This window comes from Ostrea edulis, chromosome 9, assembly GCF_947568905.1.
Source record: "Ostrea edulis chromosome 9, xbOstEdul1.1, whole genome shotgun sequence".
NCBI classification, from domain to species: Eukaryota; Metazoa; Mollusca; class Bivalvia; order Ostreida; family Ostreidae; genus Ostrea; species Ostrea edulis.
The window spans coordinates 71,566,201-71,588,597 of NC_079172.1; the positions used below are offsets into that span (position 1 = coordinate 71,566,201).

At 34.3% G+C, this 22,397-nt stretch overlaps 1 protein-coding gene across 10 annotated transcripts in view; it reads left to right on the top strand.

Moving 5' to 3' along the window:
- LOC125658138 (uncharacterized) overlaps positions 1-21,976 on the top strand; it is a 39,842-nt gene extending 17,866 nt beyond the window's left edge. For 4 of the 10 annotated variants that reach the window (XM_048889281.2, XM_048889285.2, XM_048889278.2 and 1 more), the window contains one exon: positions 17,860-21,976. In XM_048889281.2, coding sequence (XP_048745238.2) covers positions 17,868-19,241 — 1,374 coding nt within the window. In that variant the 5' untranslated portion in view covers positions 17,860-17,867 and the 3' untranslated portion in view covers positions 19,242-21,976. Of the gene's footprint in view, positions 1-12,988; positions 13,026-13,093; positions 14,215-14,298; positions 15,666-15,685; positions 17,538-17,859 lie in introns of those variants that run through there. The other 6 variants (XM_048889279.2, XM_056150544.1, XM_048889284.2 and 3 more) reach the window with 6 other exon arrangements.
- The last annotated feature ends 421 nt before the right edge of the window (positions 21,977-22,397 follow it).

Consider the following 22,397-nt stretch of genomic DNA (forward strand, 5'->3'; position numbering starts at 1 on the left):
CCGGAACTTCACATTCCATGCACGAAATCCGAATACTTTTCCAAACTATAGGTTTAATACAAATCGTAACATTTAAATAGTATAGTTGGTGATTGTTCCATTGTCTTTTTATGAAACCAGTAATTATTCAAAGTTAATCAAATATTTATTTCAATCAATATTATTGAAATAAAAGCGGATCCGCGCCATCGTCGGAATCGGGCTATGTACATCAATCGATTTTGCCCCCAAAATTTCAAATAGATTATATGCTCAATTTATGAACTTGAATATATATGTAACCATGTTAGGTATAGTTACAAAAACCTTGCACTAGTTAACAGTTTTAGTTATTTGATCAACCAATTACGAAGCTAAGTCCTCCAATCCACTCCAGATACAACCGAGATCCACCCATCGTCTGCGCCGCGCCTTTACTTCCACACATGTTCTTTATACGTTATCACACTATATATATTTTAATTATCTGAAGGTCGTTGAATTTAATAAACATCTGGCTTCACATGTTTCATCTCCGTGCATTCAGTTTTCTTGGCACTGATGAGCATGTTGAAATCGCTGTCGCAGAACATAAAAAGACTTGGAGGACCGAGGGGTGTCTAACTCGATAGGCTACTTAGATGCGAAGATATATTGCCCTATCCCGTATTGTTTAATGATTTCTAAAGTTATTGTACAATATATGGGTACCAGGAAAAAATTAGGCGTCCACATAACAATATAAAGAATAGACTGTAGGCTACAAGTCTCTGAGCTACAGATCTACAACATTCGTTCCGTTGTTTACATGTACGTGTTACAAGGTATACCGTGTTACAACCGATTTGGACATACGTCATCGGGTACTGTTATATTTCGACACACAGCTATTCCGGTCCATTGCATATATTTCATCCGTCAGAAATCAATATATAGAAATACATACAAATATGAATACGAAAAGTATATCTAGCAATATGGATCTTGTTTTGCTTTTAAATGAAATTCATTGACAAACAGAATTAATTTGATTTAATTAGCAAAAATACAAGGCAGTTAATAAAAAGGGATAATAATAATGAATAATTCGAAAATGAAAAAAAAAAATAATGTAAAAAGAATGTAAACGAAAATAGTGTATATTTCATTGTTTCAATTATATTTATCATTGAAAATTCAATCTTAACAGCAAATATTGAAAACCACAAATCTTATAAGAAAATAAAAAAGACAAATGGAAAAAAGAAGACGATATCATTAATACTGATCAAAATAGAGGTGAACATATGAATCACACTCATTCCTGAAGTAAAAGTTTATGCATTTATTTTTTAAATATATTATCCTGCATAATTAAGTAAAATATTACTAAGCATTATAGAAGGAAGAACTGAACACATTATTAAACCACTGTCCTGCTTAATTTAGTTTGAGTGTTTGTAACATAGAGGAAGTGTCTGATAACGGAAAAGGGTTTCCCTCATGCAGTTTATGTAAGATAAGAACTAAACTTAATGACAGGAAGAAATGTGAAAGTGTTAAAATAAGCAAATTTTATGGTGTTAACCCCTTGATTGATAAAATTCTTGTTTCTATTTATGTGAAAATAACATCCACTTAATTTTGTTTGCACACTAATCAAATATATGCGAGGAGGGAGTTTGGTTCTATTACATGTAGCAGTCTCAGAATAAGACTTTTTAATTAATGAATTCGTTTCATAGATGTTATGGAGTTAATGGTAATAATTAAGGCATTTTGAAATACACACAGGTCTAGATATTATTGTAATAAATGATCCAGATAGGAAACTAATGAAATTAGATAAATGGAACATATTTTACCTGATTATTAGTTCACGTGAACATTTTCTTAGCCTAATGTAAAATAAATTATATCCATATGGCTAAACTAAATGTTCATGTGTTATTCTGTACTTTTGTAACAGTTTCCCTACACCCCCCTCCCCCCCACACACACACATCATAAGCGTAACTCCCTATATAGCAAAACACAAATAAAAGTGTGAAACATAGGATTAAAATGTTTACTCACTGTCCAAAGTTGTACATGTAGCAAAGTGCGTCTGAAATAACGCCGCTGTCCGAAGCCTCGCTATTACTGTTTTTGGCGTGATTACATGTACATGCGGGATAATAATAACACCCCCCAAACAAATAATAAAAATAAAAATCCGCAAACTTATAAAAAGATTGTTAAAAGAAGTGATCAATATGCAACATAAATTACATGTAATATTGAAACGCACACACATAGGTCAATAGATCTTATTCGTAAGTCAACGGTTGGATCCACCGTGTTTTCGTGTACATTTTAAGACCCCCCGCTCTCTCCCTCAAAAATATCGGTATGTGCAATAAATGGTTATACAGTTAAAATATTGGGATTGAGTTTATCTTCATGTCATACTTAAATAACAAAGCTAAGTAAAGAGGTCCTGAATTAATATTACTTTAAAACTGTTGAATGGTTTCATATATATAAAATTTTTAAAAATATAAAGAGAGGGAAGGAGACAAACAGAGAGAGGAGAAAGAGATGTAGGAGTATACTATATAGGTGCGTGTTTTAATATAGAATTAACATTGACAGATTTAAATATTTACAATATCATACCCCGGTAATTAAATTGCACTGAATAGTGTTTTTAATTCACTTTTATACCTAGAGAACTTTCACGTAAAAGTACATGAAACGTTGTAAAATTGTGACGTTACGTTGCAAAATTGCGACGTCAATAACAATCTGGCCAAAACAATGGGTACTTTGAAGGTCAATAACTAACAAAAATGAAAAGATATCGGAAAAAGGATAACATATTTGAAAAATAGATATTCTTGGTTTCTGTCCCCGAGAATAATATCATGTTCTGACTAAGGGCCATTTTTGGCTATTCGTGGCTCTGGTTCTTTCAGCGTTTTTACTTTCGTTTTGATATTGTACTCAATTTTGTTGAGTTTGTTCAGTTTATTTCCGCACATACCGTCCTTTGTCGTCATTTGGGTGAGGTACAAGATCGATTATCTCTAGAAAGTGATCGTAAACCTCAAAACTTTCTCCAAAAGTCCCCCGTCTTTGTTTTTAGACAAAATGTTATGGCAACGGCGACAAAGCGGGCTAGACACGGGGGCCGCCATTACTCAAACCAAACTGTATGTATAGCACGATTTGATTGGATGCCTTGAAAAGCCAAAGCGCGATATTTTGAAGTCTTACAAATGCGACTAAATCCGCCAAGGGGAGATGAGAGTAAGCGAATCGGACACTTGGCTTGCGAAGATAGTTGTAAATTAAACTTCCAAAATATATTTTTTTTCATTTGGAAAAAGAATTTTAAAAATTTTTCTTACAAAAATTTAGATCAAATATGTCACACTATTTGATACAGTCCAAGCTTTTATACAACATTGTGGAAGGTTCAAACAATCATAATAATTTCAATGGAAGGTGAAGATAACGAAGTGTTCAATCCCATAACTCCTAAAATCAATAAAAAATGGATAGTTGGGCAAACACGAACCCCTGGACACACCAGAGGTGGGATCAGGTGCCTAGGAGGAGTAATTATCTAATACTCAAATTAAGGCTGATTTTAACATTACTGTTGATCCACATTGTGGTAGAACACAATGGATTAGATGAGCTTGCAAAATGAATCTCTCAATAAAGCCGGACTCAAACTTAACTTCCTTAAAAACAGTTTATAACAAGATAATTTTGATGCAAAGCATCAAATCGGCCGCCAATTTTTTAAGCATTTTTAATTATTTGGATTTGAGTAAAAGAAGAACACATGACTTTCTGCAGAAGTTTATTGTTTTTTTCAAAATCAGTATACAAAATTGCAAAAAGAAAAGAAGTGGTACTATACTTTCAAAAGAAAGAAAAAGATATCGTGATGCAAAGGTTTTGCGTTGTTGACATGCTGAAGGGATAATATTTTGTACATTAAATTATTCATTACACAAAATGAAAGGGCAATAACTCTTCGTTACACTCCCCAAAATGAATGCAAATAATGTATAAACACAATATTTTTAAAAATGTTAAGTCATTTGGACGTTAGCTTTTTTAATCATGCAGTTTACTAAGAAAATGTGATTTTGACATATACTTCTGTTTATTCCTATGTGGTAATAAAAGAAGAATAAAACTATAGAAGTAATCTTCATTGAATAATGCAAAATTTGGATACCTCAATACAACAGGTTTTGTACACTTTTTTAACCAAACACCATGTTTGTCAATATAAACTCTTTCACAAGCTTTTCTATGTAAAGAACCTTTTGGTGGAGTACATTTTTCATACCAAGAAGCAAATCTATAAAATGAAAAACTTTCCAATTCATGTGGTCGTTCATGATAGTAATCCATTAAATTTGTATAGAATATATCTGTACAATTATCATTCATTTCCTCAATAATTTTTTTTTGGTTTTAACATTTTGAATCGCTTCCTTGGAAAACGTGTATTTATTAAATGTAAATTTCCAAGACAGTAAGCTGCTTCTTGTGCACTCATTCTTCTATGTTTTAAAACACAGAGACCAATCTGCAATAATTTTTGATACTTAGATAAATTTGGATTTTGTCTAAAAATTGAATAGATAAGGTTTCCTAGTGCATTTCTTAAATCATCTGTTTCTGACTTGCATAAATAGGAACAAACATAATATGCTGCCCCTTCAGCATTTTTAATTAACTGAATATCCATGTTAGCTCTCCAATGGCGTAAAAGAACTGTATTGTAATCATTAATGAAAGTGCTTTCTTGATTTCGCTTTGTTTCATAAAATTTGGCTTTTGATTTGCTAAGTAAATCAATATTTGGTAAAATTCTAGTAGTAGAAACAATTTTTCTAGGAAATCCAAACCTACAATTCAATCTGTATCCACGACTACAATATGATGAATGATGATGTGTTTGCAATTTCTTTACAAGTAAATTTAGTTCATAATCTTGTTCAACATCTGGAACATTTGATGAAATTGTTCTGTCAATATAATGAATGAATTCAGATGATGTATTATGATTAAGTTCAGCAGGTAACCCATCAATCCATAAAAACATGTGAACATGAGGACTCCCCCTATTTTGAAACTCGATGCGTGCAAAGTAATCCAACACTGTTCCTAGAGATTTAGTTTTTCCTAAAATAACATGTTTTAGCAATGCTCTAAATCTTCTATCAAAATGTGTAGCAGCAAGTAAAGGATCTTTCCTCATTGACTGAAAAAAAAAGATTTTCCAAAAGCATCTTTAAAATTTATATTCTGAAGTGTCATTCCCAATTCTGGCCAATGTAAATCATCAGCTGACAATGTGACAAAGAGTGTAGGAGGGCCCAAGCTTTTAAATATTGCCAAAAGATCATACAAAACATTTCTAAAGTAAGCAACGGTACCTTTAATGTTCTTCATGAACATGTAAGAATTTTCAAGTAAATCTGAATTTTCATTCATATTTTTAACATCACCAGCTGTAACAAAAGATTGGTCTCCCGAATGTACAGTCTTCAAAATTTTCATGTGAATTCCCAACTCTTGTTTTAATAAAGAGATATTATAAGATGCAGCAGTATGCAATAAATATGTCATGTTTTTTTCTGAAATGTCCTTTTTCATTGTAAAGCCTCACTTTGAAATACATCGATGGATTTATTTTTAGGGGGCGCTCTGCACAAAAACCATTTTTTCCATTTACGAATAGCCAAGGAAATGCTAATTCTTCTCCATGTTCTGTTAACAAGATATTTACAGATTCAGACTTACTTCTTTGAACATGAATATATGCATTTTTTGAAATATTGCAACTATTATCCACTGGAATCATTACAGCTTCTTCTAATTCTTCTTCTTCCTTATTGTATGTACTGAAATTTTCATTCAACTTGTTTAAATCATTAACAACATCACTTACATTGAAGCTCAGATCAGTGTAGTAACAATTATTTTTGATTAACCAATGCATTGCTTCTGCATACTTTTTGCTTCTTATTTTATGGTGATTACCGACATATAGAGATCCATTACTATTCTCAAACTTAAGTTCTATAAGAGGACACTGTTCCAAATTCTGTGGAAATTGTTCAATTATGTTTTCAATATTCACTGGAAGATTTAAAACCAATCCTTTCTGAGCATACTGTCCCCCAGGAAGAAAAATTAATGTCATAAATACATTTATTTTACTAAGCATTTTCTTTTCAAGAAGAGTTAAACCTTCTAGCTCTCTGGGGACTAAACCTGTGTCTAAATTATTTCCTTTTAGACTAATGCTTGGTATTTTATTTTGTTTCAACGTAGTTTTACATGTGCTACATAAATCACTGCTTACATTCAAATCAATACTTTTACATGCATCATTGACCTCGGACATTAAAAAAGTTTGATCTTTAAATAGAATTCTAAAACAACATGAACAACACTTATCAGGGGACTCTCTTATGCTTTCTTCATACTCATGTACATGAAAAGGCAGTTCCAAATAGTCTACATATTCAACGCTACTGTCTGTTGACACATTACATTGTTCACAAACATCTAACATATCTATTTCATAAACCATATAATCAACTGGTCTGTTTACATCAGATTCAATGGTTTCAGAGGCATTTCTATTTTCAACATAACAGCGTTTTCTCTTTTGTCGAGCTCTCTTTTTGCAGTTAGATTTTGAGACATATGAATGATCATTACAGACACATTTATGTTGTCCATCACGTTGATTGGGGTCAACATTTGTACTGTTATTTACCTGGTTGCTTATTTCTACTCTTGTGACTGGAGTGAGTTCATAATTAAATGATGAATAGCTAGCACAAATGGTGCAATTCTTCAAAAGATTCAAAACTCAACAACACCGCCGCACCATTATCTGTATCTTGAAATCCAAATTGATTCCTCTGATGTGAATCAAATACCAAGAACCGATTGTTACTTATATCTGCATGCAAAGCAATAGTAAGATCATTTAGAGTCAACAAGGAATTTGAAGATATAAGCATTGCTTATGATAATACATCATACAAATTCATTTGTCCAAATTCGTCATTTTGTGAAACAGTGACAGTCCCTGTATCTACGATTCTATAATAATAGTCAAGAAAATATTCCAAAGTAAAGTCGTTATCTTGGTAATTCAACACTTTTGGCATTTGATTGTGGCCTAAATATTGTAATGATTGAAATTCTTGAGAAATAGTGGCATAAAGTTTAGTGCCATCGTGCAACATCTGATCTAACTGAACACTACTGAAATCTGACGTGAAGTCAAACCGGAGACTTCTGAAGCAGGTCATAAATGTTAGCAAAGCAATGAATGCTACTGCCGTACATTGTACTCCATTAAATGGTGCAAATATTTGACAACCTTGATGAGTATTTGCTAATACACCTCTTACCATTTTTGACGATGCGTTTCCATCGGCTGTCAATTGAAAAAGGACGCAGAATCTGCACGTGCTAATACCCTGGATCTATGTCACGTGACGAGAAGATTTTTGCAGAAAATGCTGTAACTTGCCCCGAAATGCGAAATGCAATATTAGGGTTGTTTTTTCAAAACACAGGATAATGATGCACAAAAAGTGAATTTAAACTGAACATATCTTCTTTTTTTTTTTTTACTAACTTTTGTCTTATTTTACTGAATTACTATCCGGAAACTCATATTCATAACGAGTTGCTTTTATATCTTGCACACTCCTCACCTGGGGAGCATTTATTGTAATAAAAAACTTCAATAGAATCATTAATTAACATCTTATGAACGTTAAGAAAAAAATAAAATAGGTTTTTAAAAATCAAGTAAGACTCAATATAGAACAATTTTAAAATATCTTATTCATGACTTTTATGACTGTAATTAATAAAATAGCATTCTATTGAAACAGGAAAAATAACGTCTCATTTCCCCATGCGCACTTTCTAACACAATCACAAATAGATCGGCCGCTCCTGCGGCCGATAATAATAAATATGATATAAATGATGTGAGGCGTAATCATCAGGCAATTATAACTGTTGGGAAAAGAGACAGTTATCATTTTACGGAGTCTCCTAAGGATACCATATAGTGATGAAGAGAGAGGGATATCATATAGTGATAGAGAAATGAAAAGAGAGAAAAAGAAATATAGAGGTGTAAATATAAATTATGTGTCCATTTCATTGTGATATAGGACATGTCATAAAGTTTTCACATCAAAACGTTCTTAGTCACATATTTTCTAAAATTATTCTTAAAATGTAGATATACTCCAGTTATCATATGGTAACTACGAGTCATATAGCGATACTTACAGTTGCTGTAAATTCACCAGGGTATTAAATGTACCATCCGGTAAGACTGTTATTTGAATGGCGAACAAGTATGAAAGGTGAAGATAACGAACAGGGATCAATCACGTAACTCCTATAAGCAATACAAAATAGATAGTTGGGCAAACATGGACCCCTGGACACACCAGAGGTGGGATCAGGTGCCTAGGAGGAGTAATCATCCCCTGTCGACCGCTCACACCCGCCGTGAGCCCTATATATTGATCAGGTAAACGAAATTATCCGTAGTCAAAACCAGTGTGCCAAGAACGGCTTAACAATCCGTATGAAACATGTCAGACAGCATTTGACCCAATGATAGGTTGTATTGATGAACTAGATCGGTAAAACGACCTTAGAATTTGCGAAATGCTGACTTCAATCGAGACTGTTGAAACTCCTCTACCACCATCTTGTTTGTCAGTAGCTTGCCTCGATTTAAGAACTGACTAGACGCAGAAAAAGCTCTTGCGTATCGAATCAGTTGAGAGATATAAAACACCATATGCAGATGATAATGGATTGATTGATTAATTGTATATTGTTTAACGTCCCTCTCGAGATCATTTCACTCATATGGAGACGTCACCACTGCCGGTGAAGGGCTGCAAAATTTCGGCCTATGTTCGGCGGTTACGGCCTTTGAGCAGCGAGGGATCTTTATCGTGCCACACCTGCTGTGACACGGGACCTGGGTTTTTGCGGTGTCATCCAAAGGACCGTCCCATTTTGTCGCCTTCTACAAAAGCAAGGGGGGACTGAGGACCTTTTCTAACCCGGATCTCCACGGGATTGGTGATAATGGAATATTGCTACATAGATATGGAAAGTTGACGATGGAGAAGCTGAAATCATCCCGTTTGTCATACAGTTGAGTTGTCAGTTTGCCGTTAATGTCTATTTTCAATAAAATATCTTAAGTATGTAGCAGAAGTGGACGACTCTGTAGTGTCTTTTATTTCGAGCTCACAAGGATATATCGAATCGATATATGAACGAAAGCTATTATTGTTAATTGACAAAACGTCATCGATATATCTAAATGTGGAATTGAAGGCCACAGCAAAAGATTTTTTCTTCTCACGTAGAAGGTTTTTTTTTAATAAATGCTGCTTCATATGAATATAGAAAGTAGGTCAGCTAACAAAGGAACACAATTTGTGCCCATGAGAATTCCAACAGACTGTTGGAAGACCTGATCACCAAAGACCATGAAGATATTCACTAAGCGCACGGTACTGGTGTCACTTTACGTTACACTTATAACGTCATAAATTGTGGCAAAATATAATCACGAAAGCAACGTCACATTTTAAACAAATTCATTATCTCCAAGCTGTAATATCATAACTAAAGCACATGCATAATTTAATGTTTAAAAATTGAAAATAAATCTTTGTACGTGTATAGTGTACATTCATAAAAATTATGAATTCTTAGAAATACTCCAAAGTATACGTACTGTATTTATTTCACCGTGCCTACAACAGTAGGCATGTTGTATGAAATAAGGGTACCCGTTTCGGTAGGTTTCGTTTTGCTTCGGTAGATTTCGTTTCCTTTCGATTTCGTTTCGCATTTTACAGGTAACCATCCCATGAAATAAGGCTTGCAATTCTTATGAATATGACCTCTGAGAAATTTGAACACAGTAAAAAAAATCAGTTTTGGTTTTTTCTAGGATATATATAGACTTGCTCAAGTCTCTATGTTTAATAATCATTGCTCTATTTAATACTTTTTATTAATACCAAACACGGAAGGGGGAGGGGGGGGGGGGTTAAAAACTCCCGTACGTTTCTGTCATCGATCTACATCGATCACGCTCTGAAGATAGTGGAAAAAAAAAAAAACAACAACCAGCGCATAGAAAGTATATGTAGTTTTGCGCTTTATAAATGAATAATAATAACCACGGTGAGTTGAAGTGAGAGTTAAAAACTTCCAAATAATATTACATTTTAACGTTTTAATGTTCACTTTCATTTCTGAATAAACAGTAGAAAAGGTATACAGAGTGTTATTTATACTCGTATGTTTTACTTGCGAATCGGTTAGTTTCAATATATATCATATTTAGTTTTGAAGGGGTGATCTCGTGAAAACCGTGTGACTTTAGATTTTTTTGTCAGATGTTGAACTTTTGATCTAATGATATTGTTATTCATATGCGGAAATCTTGATTTGTATTCGATAATCTTGATATCTATATGCGGACGGAAATTTTGATTTATATCTCTACGAGAGAGAGAGAGGGGGGGGGGGGGGGCTTCCTCTACTCTTCTGGAGTACCAACGCATGTGGGCGAAATATTCCAGAGGCAATCGCTCACACCCGCCAGAGATCACCTGGGTCCTGAATACAACAGTGAGGTTGTTCAACACGTCACTGATACTCTAACAAGATTTTGACATTCAATTCATTTAATATGTGACTTATGTATATATCTTTCATTCATTGGAAGGGGGGGGGGGTACATAAGATCTAACACGCTATATATATCCACCGTTCTGGTGCCTGTGCTCACATCCACCTCCTAGGGAATGCTACAGGCTGGTGCATGTTGGAAACTGTAGGAGGGTCCACAGTTTGCTCTGTACTTGCTCTTTAAACCAGGTAGCACGCAGGAGACAGATGAGATGCGCAGAGATCTCTTCCCCCTTAGAACGTGACCACCCGTTCAGGTCCAGGCACCTATGTCCACATAGGGCCCCCTGTGTTGCCCCTACGTTGGTAGTCAAACTGACCGCCTCCCCAGTTCCCCACAAAAAATTGCACGCGACCCTTTCCGCCATATATGTAAATTTGCACTCTGTTTCTGATTACGATTAATAAATATTCAAATTTGTATCACTCTTGTTAATCCAGCTAGCTAAGGCCTAAGCTGCCTATGGGGGTTTACAGGGCAGCCACCCAAGTTTCGACATAGCTACTGGGTTTATTCAGCATATTAGGGCAAGGTCAACTATTCAATTCAGGCCAAATGTCTCACGGCTGGTAGTGCTGTATATTTATTAAAGTTTAATTTTAGCAGAGTAGCTCCTCTAGTTAAATTTAAGACATCCGAGGTCAGGTCATGGTCAATGAAGCTAATTCTTTTATCAATTTTTGAAATTATGCATTTCACCTACAATCAATAATGACTAAATCCATGCGTACATCTAGCATGTGTACATCAACATTATCAAATACGAATCAAATATTATGGAATATAAATCGAGATTTATATAATTATCGAATATAAATAACAAGGTTACCAAATGTAAATAAATAACAAGATTATCGAATATAAATCAAAATTTTCGCATATAAATATTAAGATTATCGAATATAATTAAAATTTTCTCATATATGAATAACAAGATTATCGAATATGATTAAAGAGTTTCGTATATAAATCAAGATTTGTATAATATTGCAACGTTTTACACACCGTAAGTGTATCTGTTCAATGCTGAATTTTTATATGCATACATACAGTACATCGTCGCAAACCACGGGTTATTGTTTCATTCTATTTCACAAACGTTTGTGAAATAGAATGAAACAATAACCCGTGGTTTGCGACGATGACATACAGTAGTACATGCAACAAAATGTAGTCTGTACAATTGTCATTTGATAAAGTCAATTAAAGTATATGTACCAGATCTAGAGCAAAATATATCTATGAGATACACATGCTATAGCTTAAATACCTTGTGTACTATTTTTAAAAATCATTTTAATTTAGATCATTTAAAAATAATAAAAGCAACATTTTACGTTTTAGCTAGACGTTGGTTGTGTACATTGACGTCGCGTCATTGCGCGACAAAATCACATGGGACATTTATTTGGACATTAAGTATCTTTTCGTTTTCCTAAATGGACGCGGGATAAAATGAAATGTTGTATATTCTATATAGTAAATTTTATGTACTTTCTGTAAGTTATATTCATTAAAATATTCGCGTTGGAATAATGCTTAGAAATAAGACATAAAATGGGAGAATTGTTTAAAAAGCGCGGTATTTGTAGAATAAGGACATTTCACTGGACACCGATAAAATCAATCTACTTCATGGATATACTCAGAATTTTATAATACTGGTATACATTGTGCTCTACGATACATGTACATTATAAATGTAACAAGGATAGTCAACTTCCCCCTGTATTAGGCGTGCTACTGGTCATGATGATTTGCATTTGCAGTCTATCTACAAACATGGGACACCACTGACAGGCACTGTCTTTGCCATTTTTAAGGTCGCTATATCAATTCTATGAACTAAATGTTTAAAGTAATTGGTTTATGGTTTTTAGATAAGGACGTCACAATCATACACCAATTCTTACGTTATTTGGGACAAAATCAATCATTTTATTAATCTGTGGATAAAGTGTATGCGTATTTCATGTAACGCGGGACAACGAAAAATGACGACATCTGCGTGTATTTATTGCTAATGAAATGCGTGTAAATTATATTTTATATAAGCTATTATCATTATTTATATATTTTCCTTGCCATTGATGTATAAGACTTTAATAATCCACAAAATATACAACTGTGTAAACATAGCGGAAACATTTTCTAATGCACGTATGAAAGTAACACCAGTACCGTGCGCGACGTCATTGTCAATGAGAAACTCTAGCATATTTTTTATTTCAACTTCAGAGTACTTTGGCGTGGAATCAGAGTTGTGTTTAACAAAGTAAGTTTTAGGATGACTGATCACTAGATATGAATATTACCTTTTTCCATTTTTGTTGAAGAAGCAACTGTCTGTGATGTTAAAAAGTCTAATCTTTAATTTATCGTGAGGAATGGTCGTGTATAATGTTGAAAAGTCATAGGTTTTGATGTTATTGATGTGGGAAAAGTTTTGCGATTTCAAGTTTACTAAAGGTTCTTTTGAATTTTCTAGAATCCACATTTGATTAACACCACTTCTGGGATATGTAGTTGCACAGTAAGTTTGAAGTTTCTCCTTCACAGCTGTTAATATTTTCGTGAGGAGCAAAGATAGGGCTTGGTAGAGGACTTGCTGGATCCAGCAATGCATCTTTGTTTGTAAGGGTTTTTATGTAGTTTACGAATCCAGTCTAGGTACGGTAACTTACATTGTATATTCATACCAGCCATTGACTGGGATATTGAATGTGTCTAAAACTGAAGCATGGTTTTGAAGAATTTCATCTTTTGAAAGGGCAGTTGGAGTATAAGTACGATTATCAAAAGTGGAATTAATGCCAAGTTTGTTTAAAATACAGTTGTAATAATGAGCCTTACAAGCAAAGACAATGTTGTTACAAGCTATGTCAGCTGGGACCATGTACCATAATATGTGTAAGCTTAATGTAGCTTTGGTGATACAAACATTTATGTACTTACATCTCTGATGTAGAAAGTACGAAACTCATGCTATGAAATGTAAATATTCATCATCTGTATGGCTAGTTTCGCATTTGTTTGGGTTTTTTTTTAATATCAGGGAGAGAACTTAAGCCCAATGTCTATCCACAATTCTGAGTTATTTCAACCATTCTGATACTTCTTAGATAAATAAATTTCTGTTCAGTTTGGTAGAGAGTCCTCCCTGGTGGGTACAGTACTGAGCGTGGACAATTCTACAGATCAGCCCTAGCCATTTAAATTACCCGAGAGGCCGCTCTAGGGGGATTTATTTAAACCAAACCTTGGTAAAATGTGATTTTGAAATATTAATAATGAAATATAATTATAAACCACATACATTACTCAAAATTACGATGAAAATATCATAAATTGATATTAGTAAACATTCGAAAGGTTTTGAAACATTAAGGGAAAAAAGGTGAGGAATGAACTTTTCTTTTAATTCTAGCATCTACATGCAAGAATATGCAGTGAACAAGAAAAGGGTATTTAATATACGCGGAGAAATCATTTACTCTACTGATAGCATGAAATAAGCAAAAAGTATATCATATATTTCTTTAATTATCTTAAAATTCTAACATGTGTTTACTTATTTACTATATGCTTCTTTTGATTTTGAGAAATGTGAGGTGTTTTAAAACATGTCTCTTCTTTCCTCTCCATGGTTGAAATGTACCCCAGACTAGTTTGTTTGAAAAGACGAATCTTACACACGGATGTGAAGTTAATCTTAGCAAAACTCCTCCGATATACCCTCCAAAAGTAATTAAAATAAAGATAATCAAATGATATTGCGAAAGTATAAATATGGTGGCCAGTGAATTCTTGTTGATATGTGCATTCCTGCCTGTCTTAGCCACTAGAGCATTGACGTCTACATAACGCTGGTAACATATTTCCATTCATATAAAACTTTTTTGATTACGTGTTGTGCCCGGCTTTTCTAATCATTCTATAGGAATCTAATTTCAAGATGCTGATTGCATGTAGATAAGTACTGGAATGGTCTTATTAGTTACGGAAACCTAATAACAGCAGAAAAAACAGCACATGTTTTCAAACGTGTGCAGCCGTTACGCAATCTACTGGAGAAGATGTACATTTCCCTGAAGATATTTTCAGCAGTCTTTCCAATTAGAAGATAATGACAAATCATTAGTATCAACACTTTTCAAAACCTTGTCAAACAACATGTACAGGTATATGAATTACTTTTCTAATGAAATTCGAACCCCCATTTGGAAATTTGTAACATCAATCTTATTCAAAAGTATTTGCTCTGACGTCCTTGGGGTAGTTTTATTATCATTCCTATGAAAGCGTCGTCTTCAGCGTAAATTTCGTGTGGTAAAGGTGCATCAAAGAATTATCTACCAATAGTGTTGATGAATCACCTTTTTGCTAATATAGCTACTAAAGTGAGGAACAGGACGGTTTTCTAAATCAAAGGTAATAGGTAAGTAAATGATTTATTATAGTGACATGTGTTTTATACATTACAGAATTGAAAAATACATTAAACAGAATAATAGGAATTTAAACACCCGGCCCATCGGGCCTACACTGTATATGTCACTTTTGACAGAAAAAAACCCAACATTAAATAATAAACACAGTGGTACATGTATTACGCATGACTTGTACTATTATGGTACATGTATATGATAGACTGTCTGTAGGTGTATGCGGAGAACAGGAATATTACAGTTTGTCTTGGAAAATTTAATAATAGAAATTTTGTTTTGTCTAAATCTGACATATTGATCACAGTGGGGTTAAATCCGATACTGGTAAAAAAGATTACTCTAAGATTTGAATAAGAGGAACAATGAAGTAAAAAGTGACATTCATCTTCTACACTATCTTAGGAAACAAGGTACACAGTCTATCCGATAACGCCTCCCCTTCTACCGTCCTGTTTCAATTCTTACAGGTAAGACACCACATCTGAACTGGGCAAGTATAGAACGATGACTTTTTGGAATATCCATGATTACATATTTTTCTGTTTGAAAATCACTCATATTTTTTACGGTTCGGTAGGTTCTAAGTTTTGAAACGTTTTGGACCTCTTCATTCCAGCCATTCATAAAATCCCTACGAAGTTTTTCTTCCACTGTGTTTAAGTTACAGACCATACGATTTAGGAAATATACTGTCATATCAAGAGATTCAAAAAGGAATTTGACTGTATTTGACCAATTTATGTTGTGTGATTGTTCTATATCCCACATGAATTTTTTTTCGTAAGCCTGTCGTCCGGCATTGTAACGAGTCGATTCCATAGGCGTAAAATATTCATTTGATGTCGATAAAATGAAGGACGCCAACCACATTCTCCTTGAATAGCTAAAATTGGAGTAAAACGATGTACACCAAGAAAGTACCGCAATGCACGATGCTGTACAGATTCAATATTATGATATTTGCCATACCCCCATACACCACTACAGTAATCCAAAATAGGTGCGACTCCGATAAGGTACATTTTCTCGTATGTTCTGAATCCTACTGATTTATCCGTATGTAATTTGGATATAACAGCTCCTAGGGCTTGTCCCCCCGATTTCGCAAGATGTTTGCTGTTCTTGAACGTGGAAAATTCATCAAACAATACACCGAGATACTTATAAGATGACACATAATCTAGAAGATCTTCTCCTATGTTGAATATATGCTCACTTCGTTTTCGCTGTTTTTTCCGAAAATGTACTACTTTACATTTAGTAGAGTTGATATACAGCTTCCATTTCTTACACCAGCTAGAAACAACATCGAGCACTGCATCCGTGTCGGCCTCATTCTGTGCAATTAATGCCATGTCGTCTGCGTAAGGGAGGACATTCAGTTTGAAGTCGCCGATTTGGATTCCATTGTTTAGGTCTTTTAATTGTACAGCAAGATCGTTGATAAACAAGGCGAACAATGTTGGAGAAAGATGATCTCCCTGTCTAACTCCCGATGTACAGCCAAACCAGTCAGTATAATAGTTACCTAAGCGAACACAGGACTCGGTATTTCGATGCAAAGGTTTCACTGCTTGGTAGAAATGTCCATCCACTCCATTCTTAAGTAAACTGTATTCCATCAAATCTCTATCCACCATATGAAATGCCTTTTTTAAATCAATGAAAGTAATAGACGTAGAGTAATATAATTCCAGTATACCAGTACATTACCGCCACAGTAATTTGTCCCTTCGTTCGTCCTTTTTCTTCGGGGTGTTTAGACTAGCGTGGACGTGGTTTAACCATTTCATATCCTTGATGTGATCTTTATCACTTGCAGCAATGATAATTTCCTTACCTAACGGTTTCCAAGGTTTTAAGTTAAATTTCATAGATAGTGGATGCAGAATTCTGATTTTTTTTTTCTTTGTAAGATTTAAGCCTCCCATCCAAATTTGGTCAAACTGGAATAACACCTATACAAACCACTTAGTTCCTTTCCAAGATTACAAATCTAGGTCACCATGATGCGTATTTTTAAAAGATTCTGAATTTTCTTGTGTAAAAGGTGTAGTTAAGATGTATTTCTTGACGATTTTTATCAAAATTTCTTGAAGACAACCATGCATAAATATTTAGGTCCGTGTTGGTTTGTCAAGAATGAACGTAAAAAGTTGGAAAATCTGGGAGGGTAATTTCTTCTTTTCAATACTTTAGTAAGGATGCTGCTTGAATCTTCACCAAGACTAGATACAAAAGGTCAAGGTCAATGGAACGGAAATTACAAAATTTCTCCAGTACCACATGCAGGCACCATCTTTAATATTCGGATTTCCATATTCCGAGGGATGGTACATGTATATTTGCGGAACCTTTGTTCATAGTTCATCTGCCACGTCTAAAAAGGATAAAATGCACCTCTTGTTCTGAATATAAATACATGTATTTCCGTTGAAAAGAAAATTTTCTCCTGCATAATCATTATCTAGAGGTTAATATTTTCTCTGCAATCAGGTGCTGTACCACAAATGTTTCTCAATGTAGCATATGTCGTTACTCAGGTTTTATCAAAGCATTTCTCAGATCGACTTTTAAAACGACATCTTACTGTTTGTAAGAGAAACATCACCAGAACTTTTCTGTTTTCGCTAATAGATAGACGTCTAAATTTTATTTCAGGATGCAGAATGAGATTGAGACTGAAGTATCTTGGCACGGCCATTGTGATCGTAAACCTAATATTCCTCTATTGTTTCTATACCGACTTCCATGGTGGTTTAACTGAATTAACGTACGGCAAGCAGATTCTCAATTCTCCAAAGACAGCGCTTTTCAAATTGTCCATAAATCTTAGATTCCCGCCAACGGAAACGTTAGGTAATGTCACGTTTGCAAATATAAACATTGATCAGGATGATACTTTTTTAACATGGTTGAAAGATGAAACATCTCTCTGCGAAGACGGGTTCCTGGGATACGCACATTTATTCGCCAAATTAAACAACGTTTTTCTGGATCCCTCTTTCAGTGCTGGGCCTGAAGGCGGAGAAGACATCCAAAGCGTAATCAACCGCCCTGAAGAGGAGGAATTTCTCTTTGTAAAACCCGGCTATTTCCAAATCCATTGTCAAAACAAGGAAATCTCTCAATATACATTTGAAAGTGATGATCATCTGATGAAATGGATGTCTGCACTAAGGCCAGTGTTAGAATTTACGTCGTACGAGGATATTCCGGAGGTGACGATTGCAGTGACTCGATATGAATATGCCAATATCTACCATACTATGACAGACTGGTATAATGCTTATTTAATGCTTTTATTCTTTAATATCAAAAGTTTACGAGCCAACATCTTATTCGTCGATAGCCATCCACGTGGTGAATTGGACTCCACCTGGACTACTTTGTTTGGCGAATTCATACGCGCCAGGCAGGTAAAGAAACCGAAACGTTTTGAATCGCTTATATGGAATATCCAAGGTTACAGAAGTCCAATGTATGATCACGAGCTGCCATCTATACCGTATATCGAATATTTTAGGCTATTCTTTCTAGGAAAACACAATGTACTATCGACAAAGACCCTACATTGTAAAAATTTATCCATCCTGTTCATATGGAGAAGAAATTATGTGGCTCATCCGCGGAATCCGAAAGGCGTAGTAAGTCGAAAGGTAAAAAATGAGAAGGAACTGGAGAGTTTAGTACATGAATTATACCCAAATCATTCCATTGCCAGTATACAGACAGACAAACTGACCATGCGCGATCAGCTTTCTGCGATAGTAAACACAGACATTCTCATCGGAATGCATGGGGCTGGCTTGACGTTGGCTTTATTTCTGCCAAAACACGCAGGCCTTGTTGAAATTTATCCGAAATACTGGTCATCTGATAATGCACATTTCAGAGCCATAACACGGTGGCGAAATTTACAATATCGGCAATGGCAAAATACGAAGAATGAGAACGAATTCCCAAACCATTATACATATATTCCCCCATCTGTGATCCAAAATCTGCTGTCCGAAACCATTAACGAGATGTGCAGGCCTTAAGGAGGTATGATACACTAGAGAAATTTGATATGGATGAAAATTGGAGGATATGTACAATATTTTGAAATTAAAAACTTTCAAATTTATTTCATATAGTCAAAAATGCAGCTTTAGTAGGAAGCAATCTGTATAAAAAAAAAAAAAAAAAATTCCTGCTGGACTCGAACCCGCGATCTACAGTTCAGTTGTCGACTTGTTAACCCACTAAGCTACTCAGCTAGGCAATATTTTAATGTTTATATTTTCATTCATGTTTTAAAAGAAAGTCAGCCATTATGACGATGTAGAGTACCTCCTTAAATGAACGTAAAGTAATTTACGTAGTTACATGCCATTTTAGCATGTACACTGGCTCATTTTATATAACAGTTTAATGGATAGACTATGATACATTAACTCAAATGACATTCATCAACTTCATATTCAGATTTCCCGTAGTATTTTGGGAATTTTTCAGTATTTCTTCGTTCCATGGACACTTTGATTTGAAGTCTTTGATTTATAATTCTGAAAATTCATATCCTGGGTATATTCTATAGATACTTTAGAAATTTTTGAAAATACATACGGATATTAATTGTGTCGCTTTACGCTGGCATACTTCATGAAATGCGTTAACGCATTTCTGGTGGTTTTCCCTGCCGTTACATAGGCATACTGTACTTATCAAGTAGTCATTTATTTACACGTGTATTGTTGACAACTTCAGCGCGTTCATGAGGATATGTCTTTCATTACAATTTGTAAAATATATAAAAGGCAAAAACATTACAAATATGAATGTCATAACATACCACAACTCTAGATAGTATTTGTTCAAGTCCTGTCATGTACGTTGATTATAGAATTCATTCTGGTTATGAGACTTACAGTAGTATATATAGCATGCGTACAGGAAATTCTTGTAAGTGAAAACTTCAATTCGACTTCAATTCTGTGGGAGGCTACATGGTATCCATACGAGGGACAGAGAGACGAGTTCCTTCAACTATTTGGAAGTGGAATTCAAAGTCTCCATGATAACCATATTGTCGCGATACGTGTAGTTCAATGGTAGGGCGTTTGCTTCGTATCCGGTAGTTTGTGAGTTCGAGCCCCACTTGTGCCATAGCTGCGTCAAACCCAAGACATTAAAATAGGTAGTGATTGATTCTTTGCCAAACGCTTGGATTTTATAAGGGAGAATCACGGGTCTTTCGGATATGACCTTAATAACGGAGGTCTCATATCGATACAGGCGTTGGCACGAAAAAGAACTTCCACTGCTACGACCCCGGGGGCCGTTTCACTAACCGGTCGTAGATCCTAAACGTAGATGTAATTGTGAGTGTAACACGACTAAAGGTCACGACTTGCGATTTACATATTTTTGATTTTCATAATTTAATAATGGGGAGGGGTTAAATCCCAATTTGGAAGTGTAACGCGTCTGTAGAGTTTTATGAGGGTAGTTAGAAACTGAATGTACAAACTATATACACAAGCAAGGGGTGGGTAATTATTGGACCTTTGGGGCCCCGATCCCTTGTTATTAAGTGCAATATCAATAATGATTTTCAATACACATCATCACATAAAGTCGGAAGTATATTCTTACATGTCTAAACGAGGAAAAAAGATAATCATACAATAAAAACGCATGGGGAAAATAAATTACAAGTTTTGAAAGGGAAAAATTGAGTCTGATATTTGTTTGAAATTTATACATCATTTTTCTAAATTATTTTCGTAATCTTCTTTTATCCCTTGAATATGATTTACTTATGAATGGACATAAAGATGTAATCTTTGGTAATTTATTTGGACCATTATCGTGTCATTACAAATATTTACAATATTTGTAAAGAATATTATATTTTACAGTTTAATGAGTGTTTTTTATTGTTTTTGTTGTTTTGTTTTTTTTGCCATTGATGCAGTAATTTATTAACGTCTCTAGTCTAATAATGTTTACAGTGTGTAAGATAATGCGTAATAACACACACCACTATCTTCTTCGTACAATTTGATAGTTAGAATTCTAACGAAAAGCCCTTATATTGTATCTATGCAAAGCTGAATTCGAATAAAGTGTGCCATATTCCGTCTCAGGGTTAGGGTTAGTATAATGATACTTCAAGTATAGGTCTCTGTGGGTCTGGAATTAAATATCTCAATAGAATTTTAATCCAACAATTGTTTGTACTTGTGTTTGTTTTTTGCTATATGTAAGAATATATTCATTGTATATATACATATGTTAGGGTAACTGGTAAGCTTCAAATTACGGATTCATAATTTAGTACAAATGTAATCAGTAAACTTGTTCACTTTTTGTACTTTTTAAAAAGTACTAAAATATTATTCCATCTAAAGAGTAGTGAGGATTGATTGATTGATTGTATCTTGTTTAACGTCTCGCTCGAGAATTTTTCACTCATATGGAGACGTCAATTTTATTCGGGTGTGACCCATCAACATTAATACGAAATTACACTTATGTTCATGCTAATCAGCCACTTTGCCGGTGTGCATTTATACGTTTAATTGTCGATCATTATAAAAGCGTATTGTACATGTACATGTAATAACGTGCCCATTGATGTCGAGGAAGACTTCGTGTTATCTCTGAAATATACCATGTCATGATTATCATTTTTTTTTTATCAATTGTATTATTTATGTATTATTTATTGTAGAATTGCACTATGGTTTGATCTTGCTGGTTTTTAATATAATAAACTAAGGAAATGAAATTCACAGGTCATTTTTATAACAACGCCTACAATTGACCGGTAATTTCATGGCCAACAATGAAGGGAGACAACTTCAGAAAAACAAATGGAAGTACGAACACCATGGAGGGTTTTGGTCTGGTTTACCAATGTACATGTATATCTGGTGTATGGAACGCCAGACAAAGAATAAAATTATAGAATGTCAGTCAGTTATGTACCAAAAACACAGAAATCTGTATATCTCTGAGAATAAGATAACTTGCCGTCTCGCAGTCATGAGACTATTTTTTTTAGGTTATGTTTACTGAACCGTGTTTAAAGAAAACTGATCAATTAATTTAACGAGATAACAATCCTTTGAAGTTTAAACTACTATCTGCTTTTATCAGAGGTTTGTGATTAGAAAGAAACTCAGGTAAAATATAAGTTGTTTTCTAGT